The sequence below is a fragment of the Cynara cardunculus genome, assembly GCF_001531365.2.
Source record: "Cynara cardunculus var. scolymus isolate 2C chromosome LG 17, CcrdV1, whole genome shotgun sequence".
NCBI lineage: Eukaryota > Viridiplantae > Streptophyta > Magnoliopsida > Asterales > Asteraceae > Cynara > Cynara cardunculus.
In genome coordinates, this window is record NC_037544.1 from 23,733,042 (window position 1) to 23,744,872 (window position 11,831).

Genomic DNA, 11,831 nt, shown 5'->3' on the forward strand with positions numbered 1-11,831 from the left:
TTTTGTGTCTAGCTTCTTGTTGAATCTGTTTTTTTAATATATTGGTTGGCTTGGTGAGGGTGATGACCATGCCGAAGCTCTCTTCCTTGTCCTTCATTTTTGCCTTTCAAAAAAAATATCAGGAGAAAATAAAAAAGGAAAAAAATTACTAGAACATATCTATACTATATTATAAAGTATTTGACAAAAACTCTCAAATACCATTTTTTATGCATAAAGTACTATTTATTGATGCATATTACTTAAAATTTAAGATTACAAGTAATTTTACGTAAGTATAACTTATTAAAGCTCCATTTTTAAATTCGTGTAAGTAATTGTTGATAAACATAATCAAATACAAGATAAACATCTATTTTCAATATAAAAAATCTAAAAATTAAGATAATCATTGAGTTCTAACAGAATGTTTAATTATTATTTTTATAAAAAATTATATTATCAAACCAAAAATAAATTACTTTGTTATTAAATTTAAATTAAGTTATAATAAAAAATTAAATCAAAAAAGTTATGTAAAAAAGGAGAACTATTAAATAGTTACTTTGATACTATTAGCGACTTATTTTTTTTACAAATTTTTATGTTATCTTCAAATTTATATTTTAATTCAAAAATAAAAACATTACTGTTTTCTCAGTACCATATAAAATCGTATTATATTGGTAGAGATAAAGAATAAAACTAAACATTAAAATCGAAATTTATTTCATTGTATTGAATAGTTCACTTAAAATAAAGGTGATCCTATATAAATAACGTGTTACATCACTACAGATATGATACATATTCAAACAATTTTTTTGAGTGAATAACGTAACGTCCCCCACAAAGGTTTCTTTTTGGCATTTTCTCAAGCATAACATTGTACAAACACATTATTAAACCGACTCTATTTAGTTAAAAACGTCATTCACTTTAATTCTAAACCAACGATATAATTGTAAACGCAAAACAACCCATCCATGTAAGCCTAAGAAAAGGATCATCAAAATCCTCTTATCCTAAAAATACACACCTATCTCTACTCTACCATATAATCAATCATCCTTCTTCCATCTCAACTGTACCAGCATTTTCCACTTGGAGTTCCGGGTCTCCGACCTCATTTATGTTGCCATTTTCAGCATCTTTTGCATGCTCCTCGTCATCGACATTACCCTCCATAACCTCTGCAAGTTTTGGCTGCTCAATAACATTACCACTGTTAACAGGTTCTTCGGCTTTGGTCTCTATTTCCTCCACCGTGGTCACAGATTCCTCGGGTTTGGTCTCTATTGCCTCAAGTACACTTGTATGAAGCTCATCAGGTTGTACTTGGCGCAATTCTAATGGTTCTTCTTTCTGTGGTTCGCCTACATTGGCTTCCATTGGTGCAACTGCTAATAATACTTGGGTTAAAGGAACAGGCATCATGGGTTGTACTTTGTGCAATTCTGACCCTACTTCGATTGAATCTCCAGGCGTCATGGGCTCTTTCTGTGGCTCAACTATCTTGGGTGCAACTATCGATACTTGTTCGGTTAAGGGGCCAGGCATCATGGGTTGTACTTGATGCAATTCTGATGGTACTTCAGACACAAGTTCTTCCTTCTGTGGCTCAGCTACCTTGGGTTCCAGTGGTGCAGCTACTGATACTTGAGTTGAAAGGCCAGACAACATGGGTTGTATTTCATGCAATTCTGATGGTACTTGGACAGCCACCACAGGCTCTTCTTTCTGTGGCTCAGCTATCTTGGTTTCCATTTGTGCAACTACTGATACATCATCTGCAGGTTCTAATTCTGATGGTACTTCAACTGAAGTGCCAGACACCATGGACTCTTTCAGTGATTCAGCTACCTTGGGTTCGACTGGTGCAACTACTGTAGGTGATAATTCAGTTGAAGGACCATGCATCACTGGCTGTACTTGATGCAACTCAAGTGGGACTTTTTCTGAGCAGGTGGGCATGATGGCCACTTGCGTCTCTGCTGAATCTTGGGCTGATGGAACAGGAACCACTGATTCCACCTTATTTGGCTCTAACGATGGTTGGGCAGATGGGCAAGGAACCACAGGTTCGACTCTATGGGGCTCTACTAATGCTTGGTCTGATGGGAGACATAGCACGGGTTCAACTTTATTCGGATATAGTGGCGCCTCAGATGGAGGTCGAGGTGGAGGTGCAGGTTGTACTCTTTGCTGATTTTGTGGTACACCTGAAAGAGCCACCATTGCAGGTTCTACTTTGAAGTGCTTTTGTGATCCATCTGGTGGAGGAGCCGGAAAAGTTGATTCTACTTTCTGGCGCTTTTGTGGTACTTCGGCTGACAAAGATGGAACCACTGGCTCAACTTTATGTTGCTTTTGTTGTACTTCAGCCGGAGGATAGACTCTCAAAGTGCTGACTGTATGTATATTATTGGCACCATTTTTGTTCTGGTTGGCAGAAAGGGACTCATTTACGGCATGAAGTTGTTGCAGCCTATAATCAGTTTCAGGTCGGCGGCAAATCTTCCTCAGCGCCACAATTTCCTGAAATGGAAAAGAAAAGCTATTATTAAAATGAAAAGTATACTTCAAAATTGACCTTTGAGGAGAAATCTATAGTTTTCAAATTTGATATGGATAGGTCGAACAAGATAACTCTATGTGTAGCATTATGAAGTTGAATTTGATTGGTCAGTCTAAGTCAAAAATCACAAAAAAGCCTCTATTCTCTTCAAGTAGGAACAGTAACTTTTACCACTTCAGGGTACCTTTGGACCATCTCGGATCCCTGTAGATGCCAGACCAAAAAGATATGACACTTTGAAAAGGGTGGTCGAGAGTTGTAAATTAACGCTTAGCATATTTTTATATCATTTAATGGAAGGACTAATCTTATCAAAGCAAGCATTACACAATCTCTCTCTTTCTTATATGAAATGTTTTAAAACCCTATATGAGCATTAAATGTATTAAGAGGAGGTTTTTATTGATGGAGGCAAGCGATGTAACAATATATCCAGAATTTTGTGGCAAAGGTTCGCACCAACACCAACAAGCAGCAGGGGTCTTGGAAATCACTACTTTGGTCCAGCTTTGCATCCTGAGAGGTTGTGATTAAGTGGCATTTGTTTCCCAAAATGATTATTGTAGAAATGAAATACGTCAAAGGAATTGGAATCTGAATTAATTAGAATGGAATTTAATCAGGTTTGACCACGTGCTTGGTTGGCAGGAAAACTGAAATGAAATCTGTCCAATAAATTAAAATCTGTCTTTTGGTTGGCAAAATGTACCTTAGGAATTAGTAGGGCTAGTCTAGATGTCTCGTCTTCTATCGACCCTTAAGTCTGGCAACTGTATCTTCCCTGTCTTGGTCCCAATTATGATTTGTATGTCTATCTTAATCATTTTCTATGTAACTTCTGGGTCCTAGTCAAGATCCACTTGCGCTCTCAGTGTTTGTCCTTGAGTGGATCTTTAATTTTCACAAAGTGGTGCAGCTGTTTCATTGGCATGCTAAGATCATAAATGCTCAAAGAATATTCATTACAGGATCATTCAGATGTGATGCACCTTAAATAGCAAGTCAATAGTGACTGAAAATGGACTCGTGTAGGAGGGTGCATGGCTGTTGGAGCATGTTCTAAATACATTAAACACATGGAAAAACAACTTATCTCGTAGGGTTTCCACCGATTGAGACTCTGATACGTATGTCAGAACTTTGTGAATGCAGGGAGTAAAATCAATGAGGACATGGGACTGATTGATCATATATGGAAGAGTGGAGGCAGAGACTTCAATTTATAGTGAATGTAGATTCTCAATTTATAGTGAATGTAGATTCTAATCATGATTAAAACTCTAGGTGAATATCTTGGCAACACTAGAGGTTTAAGAAGGTTTACAAAGTGCAGAAAAAAAATGTATAAACTTAATATGTCTTGTACTTCAGGAATTTTAGGTTATTAAACAACTTGGAACCCTAGTTGACTTTGTTTTAGGGTGATACCCCAACACTCTTATGTTTTCCATTTGGCATTTAGTTTTTTCCACATATCATTTGCACTCCGGTTTCCAATGAACCAGTCAATTATGTATTGTATATTTGTGATCTAGACTTTTGGGTATAAAGTTTGGACTTCCCTAATGGAGAGACAGCCAACGGGCTGTGCTCAGTGGTGAGTCTTTTCATAGTTGAACGGGAGAAAAGCAAGCAATTGATGCATAAGCAGGCTTGAGAATATGATTCTGGGAAGAGTACAATGGAAGGGGCCAAGGAAGATGATCAACACCAATCTCATTTTCATCGAGCTCGAACATTGAGAAAATATTCGAGCTCAAGCCCCTACATTGAAAAAGTTATTCAAGTTCGAGCCTGGTATTATTTATTCGAGTGAACAACCTTTTGCTCGAATCTGCTCTACTCGTTAGCACCCCTATTCGGTACTAAAAGAAAAGGAAATAAAGAAAAAGGCATAAAAACATTTACCTACAAAAATTGAAACTTATACATAGTCGCATACCTCGGACTGATCGTGATCGTACCGCACCAGAAACCTACAACGACAACCTCTTACATCATGCCGCCTCCTTTGTGCATCTAGGACATGGGCATCAAAGTAAAGAGCCTGCTCCTTGCCTTCCTGTACAAGTTTAAGCGCTTTTAAAAAGAGGTTCTCAATTTTCAACAAAACAAAATATAATTATCTTGAAAACTCAAGAGGAGAGACCTGAAAACAAAGTATGAGATCTGCAGGGAGAACAGCTACACATTCAGACGATTCACATGGCAGAGACCTTTGTCTAACATTCTTGCGTACAATGACCCATTCATCTTCTTCAGCTCCAAAACCAGCAAATCGAACCAGAACCTCCTGATTTTGAAAAGATGAATAAACAGGTTTATATAAAAAAAACATGCTATAATATTCCTGATATCAGATAGCAGAATGAAGTTGTCTACAAGAAGATTGGATCAGAGAGAACGAAAATTGGGCTAGTCAAGCATTGATTGGGCTCTATAATTACCGGATCACCTGTCTCAAGAGACCTGTGTGATAGAAAGGTTGAAACATCATACCTGAAAAGAAGATTGCAAATAATTAATGTTGTTTACATAAAAAGGTTTCTATTATTTCTACCACTCAAAGAAATGGTCACGAGTATCAAGTGGTCAATTAATCAAGGTTAAATAAACATCTCTAGGTACTAACCATGCTCCATCCCTAGCAGATTTAGCTTCATACTCCATCTGAGAATTATCTGCAACCCTTCCTGCACTTTGAACTGGTGATAAAAACAGTATAATAGTAATGAAATGGACTACCAGACAGCCAAACTTCAGATAACTCCAAGATGTGTATTTACATATGTGAAAGTCAAATGATGCATATTTGGTGCTGTTTGCTATACATGAAGGGTTACATCTGATTCATACTTTACACTTCTAATTTCCTCTATGTCATTCACAAAAGTAATTAATAAAAAAAATGTAACACCCTAATCATCACTACCCTTTATAAGAGGGTATTGTTAGGCCACCACTTTATTCTAGACAAACCTGCTAAAGGAACTAACAATCATTCAATAGGATGATAGACTGATATCACAAATTTGCAATCATCCTCCAATAGAAGAAAAGATGGTGTATCTTTAAGTGTATCCTATGTTTGATGATAGGTCCTCTGAATTTTTATCTATATAAAAATTAAAGGACTCCCGAAATCCCAGCTGGTGGATTTCAGTGGCTTCTCTATGTTGCCAATGCTTTGTAAAGAAAGACAAGTTACTCCTCACCACTAAAGACAACATAAATAGAATGTAGACCCCCAGTATCTTACTATTTCTATCTTAATTTAATCATTTATGTTTAACATAAAACTTTCAACAAATCAAATTATAGTATGGCTTCATGGTTGTAAGAAACAATCTATTGTGTCATGTGAACAAAATTAACAAGCCATACGTTTATAGACTGTACTAAAAGCTCGAATGCAGGCTGGATTAAATAGTGCCAACCAGTCCATTCACATGTCTTCACAAAGTCCATGTAACAAACAAACAGAGAAGAGAAAATGGACAAAACTTCAAAGATAGACGATAGTTCTACCTGAAAAGGCAGCTGGATGTTGTGGTGCTTGTTGGAAACTTCTAACCACAGCTGAGTCGATCCAGAATATAAATTAGCAAACAAATGGCATTGAAATCTCAAAATAAAGTGAGGTTAGTTCTACCTGAAGGACCAGTTGGATGCTGTGGTGCTTGTGGCAAAGATCTAACAGTGGCTGCATTAGCAAGAATGCACATAAGTTGTGCACAGAAAAATACTGCAAAAAGTACACTCCATCTTTAGGTACAAGTTAACTCACCTGAAGAAGCGCCATGTGGTTGAGTAGCCTGAGGTACACCTTTTACCATAGCTGAATCATCTCGGGTCATTTGTGTTACATTTAACTTCCCCGGTGATTTGGCTGCTTTAGCCCTGATTGCATATCGTCTATTTTGGAACCAATTCCACACCTATGAGTGTTGTATACATGCACCAAAACGTTATGAGTAATGGTTTACTATCAGAGTGGGAATATATGTGTAACTATCATACAGATACAGCACAAATAAGCAACTCACTTGTTTCATTTGAACTTCAATCTTTCCCGAGCGCTCTTCAGAATTACTACACACAGAGATCCCATGTCAGAATCTAACATCCAATAATGACACAGTGAAACATTACCCAAAACAAATTAAGCTTATTCTTAAATTCCATGATATAATATACCTGAACTTTTCAGCTAGGGAAACAAGAACTTCACGAACAGGCATTGCCGTTTTGTGTGCTTGCAAGATGGCTTCCATCTCCGCGATCTTCAAAGGAGAAAATAGTTACTAGTACCAACTTGTTAAAAAGTTGGAAGTTATCAATATAACAATGCTCTTTTTACATCATCATCATCAAACAAATAAACTTTAAAACCGAAACAAACAAGCCCAGTATATCCCACTCAAAAAGAATTGGGAGGGGCAGGATGTATGCACACCTGTCTCAAAGAGTAGGGCAATTGTTTCTGTGAAGACGCACAAAGATAGTAAATAGTAGGCAACAGAAAAAGAAAAAGAAAAGGAGTAACATTGAAACATAGAAAAAGACAAGGAAAAGGACATATCCCTCTATCTATCGTAGGCCTACGTTAACCTATTTGCCAGCTCCCTAACACTCCTCGTCCCACCCTCAACCTTTCCAACTGCCTTGCCTTTTTCCCGTCCATGCTAGCTACAGCTCCATACATCTAGTCCGCTACCCTAATCATGCGTTTATAAGAACTTCCTAGCAGAAGTAATGTCCTCGAAAATTAAGGCTGCCATGTCTATCCTTAGTTGTTCATCCCACGTCCTACTAAGCATGTCCATCCTCCACTGTCGCACTTTCTACTCTCTTCACTGGTGCCGCCATAAGTCTCATGCAAATGTGTTCAACCCACTGCAATCTGCCCTCTCTCAGTTTATCCATGACGGACACAACTCCCAACTCTGTCCGCAAGACCTTGTTTGGTTTCCATCAGGCAGATAAACTTTGAAGAAGTTAAAAGAAAACCGAAGTCCGATTACTTGGCTACATCTAATATAAGAGCAAAATTTATTACAACAAAGACCAAAGTATGTTTAGGCTCACGTGAAAATTGCCACGGAAATATCATCACAAAATTAATACTCATGTTTAAGATAAAGTGTTCCACATAACACCTACACATTTTTAAAGCCAAATGTTCCATTTCATAGGTGAAAAAAGGAGCGAAGGCTTTCATTATAGTACACTAGAAGAGTACTCGCTCAATGCAGCAAGATACATCTCGATTTTAATGTTTTGTTTTATTTTGTCTTTATCGATGTTATAATATGGTTTTATGTGGTTTTGAGAAAGCGATAATTTTTATTTTTGAATAAAATGTAAAACTTGAGAATATCATAAAAAGTTGAAAAAAATATACCGATATTAGTATCAAATTAACTGTTAAAAGTTCTTGTTTTTATGTAATTTCTTTAATTCAAATTTTTATTATTAAGTTAGGTTTAATAATGAAGTAATTTTTTTTGGATGAATAATATAATTTTTATAAAAATAATAGTCAAGTACTCTTATCCTAAATACATTTTAAATTTTTTATATTTAAAATGAGATGTTAATCATGTATTTGATTATGTTTATCTGCAGTTACTTACACGAATTCAAACATGGAACTTTAATAAGTTGTACTTGCACATAATTTACTTGTAATCTTGAATTTTAAGTAATATGCATCAATAAACAGTACTTAATGCATAGAAAATGGTCTTTAAGAGTTTTTGTCAAATGCTTTATAATATAGTATGATATTTCTCGGCAACCATGCCTCCATTTTTACAAAGTAACATCGAGAGTCCTAAAAACAACCTCTTGTGACCAATTCATACACTTCTTTGTGATGCCCTCAGGATGCTATAGTTGGGAGTGTGGGAAACATGTAGTGAAATTGTTTCCATAAATTTTCATATTCTGTTGAGCAATAGATTCTATCTTCTCTTTTACCTAGAAAGCATAATCAATATTTCTTTTACAACCTCTTGTTATAAAAATTATCTATAACAAGTACAATGATTCCTTATATATGCAAGAAAAAATAACAATGAACCTTTATATAATGTTCCCAATATTGTATACTTATGAGTTCTTTTATCACCAAAAATAGTACAATCCCTTTATTTTTTATACCACGCAAATTATTTATGACAGATTAAATATATGCAGCAAATATCCTGGCTAAAAATATTTAGGAAAAAAAGTGCACAATAACTCTTTCGTTATGTGAAAAGCTCCATAACATCATGAGTTGTGTGTATACAAGTGATAAGTTATAATCCACAACTACTAGCAATCCATTTTTGTAGACAAGGCAATAACTAAGGTTTGCTTCATGCTTATAGAGAGAGCAAGGACAAAAACTACATCAGGCCATCAGAAATTCTTCAACAGCTGATTTTCTTGACCAATTCCACTTAGAAAACTGTGTATGTTGCATCCCTGAAGTTTAATAGAATGTATGGCATTCTAGAGTTTGGGTGAAGACACATATTCAGTTGAGTTAATGAAGATGTGTGACATGATATGAAACATTGATGAGCAGCTAGCTCTCTCTCTCTCAATCTTTCCCACATCGTTGGTGCTTCACATATAGTCCTAAGATGCAATGTAACAAATCCATGTTCCAATCACCAATCTATAACCCTTTAGTGATGATGTATGAGATGAACAACCATGTGCACCAACTCCAAGCAAAGATACACTAGAAGGGCTCCTTGTGAAGTGTACATGCATTGACCCTTAAAGTGACAAAGAAAAACATCCATCATAATTGAACAACCTCCCCTTTTTTGTAAAAAGAAAAGAGGTGCACTCTTCTTGATTTTGCATATTTGTTTTGCATTTTGTTACAAATCAACAACCGCCAAGTTTCAATCAAGTTTTAACCAAAAATCCAAGAATTCACATAAGTTTTGATGCCCTTTTGGCATTAAAGACGAAATATACTATCTTCTTGAACGTAAGGATGGCCAAAGAAATAATCTTTTAAACGTGTTGATTCATGTTATTATAATGAAAACATATGATCAGACAAACATTATGTTTTCCATCTTTAGGACGAATTAGATAGTGCAGTAATAACAATTCAAATTTCAAAAATCCCACCATTACTGTTACCTAATCAAGATAATCGGACAACTATTAATGTTAGTTAATCAAGATATATCAGACAAAACAGCTAAAGAACGACTTTTAGCGAAAAGAAAACATTCAAAACCAATGATATTTCACCATTTCAAAAAATTATTTTTAGGGATTTCGAAAAGATTAACAAAAGATCAAGTAATCCAATTCGGCGAAATATGATAAATAAATTAACCACTGGTATTTGAGTATGAACGAGAAAATGGAGAGAGTAGTGACCTCGGCCTGATTAAAGCGGAAAGATGGGCCCCCATTACTGGGTGGTCTGCCCATTTGACTCGATTATGCTCTTCACTTTCCTTTCTCTTCCACAAAACCCTTCAAGAGCTGTAATAACCCATATATAAAAAACAGTAAACATATATGTATTCGTGTATATTGAATAAAGAAACAAAAAATGAAGTATTCATTGTTTGGGGTCGAAATAATATCAGTTATGCAGCAACCACTAGTAAGGGAATGAAATCCCATACAATGATACTCCTTTGTGCTTCCAATCCTTAACGATCTTCTGTTGCATTCAAAAGGCTATAAATATAGCAAACAAATCGTGCTTAATCTCATCCCAAAACTCTAAAGCTTATACAAAAAAATCTGATTTCTTGTTGCTGTAAGATCTAATTTCCTAGAGTTCTTCGACTGTAAATCTTCGTTCAAGGTAATAACCCTATTTTTAAGCTTCCAATAACATCATATAAATGTTTAAAATTGATTTGCTAGTTTTTGGTGTGATTGGAGGATGCGCTATTGATAAATTGATGGTAACTTTGACATGTAACCACCGTATATGGCGACATTAGTTAATAACAGCGGGTGGAAACCCCTGTTACAGCTTATAGAGACCGCAATCGAAACCATAAACGACTTATATTTATCATAGGTACAACATAATAAAAATTTTAGTAGCAAAATCAGAGAGATAAAAGAAAAAATTGAAGCTTGAAGGCTGAAGCTTCATTTGGAGGTAGCTTGAATACGAATTCAGATCTGAGTTCATAAACAATCGTTATAAAATGATGATTTTGTTAATGCAATGATATAAATAAAAACTTACCACATCTTGACGCAACAGTTTAACAAAAATGGCATTGGGTTTGAATGTTTGTCAAGAAGAATTGGGGTGGGAGAAGGTCACAGGTTCCCTAATAATATATGCAGGGGTGCTCAAAATACCGACCAACCAGGCCATCCCAAATCCAAAAAAAACCTTAAAAGAGATAACCTGCCACACCTGGTTCAACCTAGGGGTGCTCAAAAAATGACCAACCCAACCCGAAAAAACCCAAAAATTCTCAACCCGTTGGCCGAGGTAACCCGACGGCCGACACTTAGTTGATACAAAATTTGGCCAAACAATATCTACTGGTTGGAATTGAGCTAGGATAATTTGAACACAACCCAACATGATGAAGTTGATACCTGTTTATACTAAGGATTTAATATGATTATTAAGATTTTTATTAATTTATGTACATTAGACCAATCCGTAATTATTATATTCAAAATTATATCTAACAATTTCAACCGAAATTTTACTTTTTTATTGCAGGAACTTTCAACCTTTTTCTGAGTTTGTCACACTTTTTTTTATGTTATCAACCCTTTTACTTCGTTTAAACAAAATGCTTAGCTAGATGGTAAATGATTTACCGAACTTTCAACTCGACCAACCCAACCCGGTTTGGGTGGGGTCGGGTTGCAGTTTCGCTTTGTTAGGTTGGGTTGAGATTTTTTTGAGCCGTAAGCGTTGGATTGGCCAACCCATGTGCAGCCCACTTCAACCCGTCCCCGTCCCCGTATCGATGGTCAGGGCCGGCCCTGAGATTTTGGATGCCCACGGCGGAAAGTCAAAAAAATGCCCCTTATATGTGTAAATAAAAACCAAAATAAACTATTTGAAGGGCTTTGGAACCTAGTCAATCAAACAAAAAATGTCCCTTAAATATAACAAAAATGATGCAATTGGGGGACATAAACCAAAACCCCGTGTAACAAAAATGGTCCTTCATGGTTCGTGTTGTGAAATTGCCAAGAAAGTGAAACGATTAAGCAACATGGACAAACTGATAAAAGAGAAAAACATAAGCATCAATCT

The 11,831-nt window shown here is 35.9% G+C and overlaps 1 protein-coding gene across 3 annotated transcripts; it reads right to left on the reverse strand.

The window, feature by feature from the left end:
• Positions 1–792: 792 nt before the first annotated feature.
• LOC112500686 (titin-like) lies at positions 793–11,576 on the reverse strand. Of its 3 annotated transcripts, none has more exons than XM_025104234.1 (11): positions 9,956–11,576; positions 6,755–6,840; positions 6,604–6,649; positions 6,345–6,495; positions 6,210–6,260; positions 6,086–6,136; positions 5,190–5,262; positions 5,005–5,056; positions 4,707–4,850; positions 4,500–4,619; positions 793–2,517 (listed from the first exon to the last, which is right to left on the reverse strand). In XM_025104234.1, exons 1-11 carry the CDS (start codon positions 10,007–10,009, stop codon positions 1,045–1,047), a joined length of 2,301 nt encoding a protein of 766 aa, XP_024960002.1. In that variant the 5' UTR covers positions 10,010–11,576; the 3' UTR covers positions 793–1,044. The 3 variants fall into 3 exon arrangements, with proteins under 3 accessions (XP_024960002.1, XP_024960003.1, XP_024960004.1); XM_025104235.1 differs by having other exon boundaries at positions 5,190–5,250; positions 9,956–11,575; XM_025104236.1 differs by lacking the exon at positions 6,086–6,136 and having other exon boundaries at positions 5,190–5,250.
• Positions 11,577–11,831: the final 255 nt, after the last annotated feature.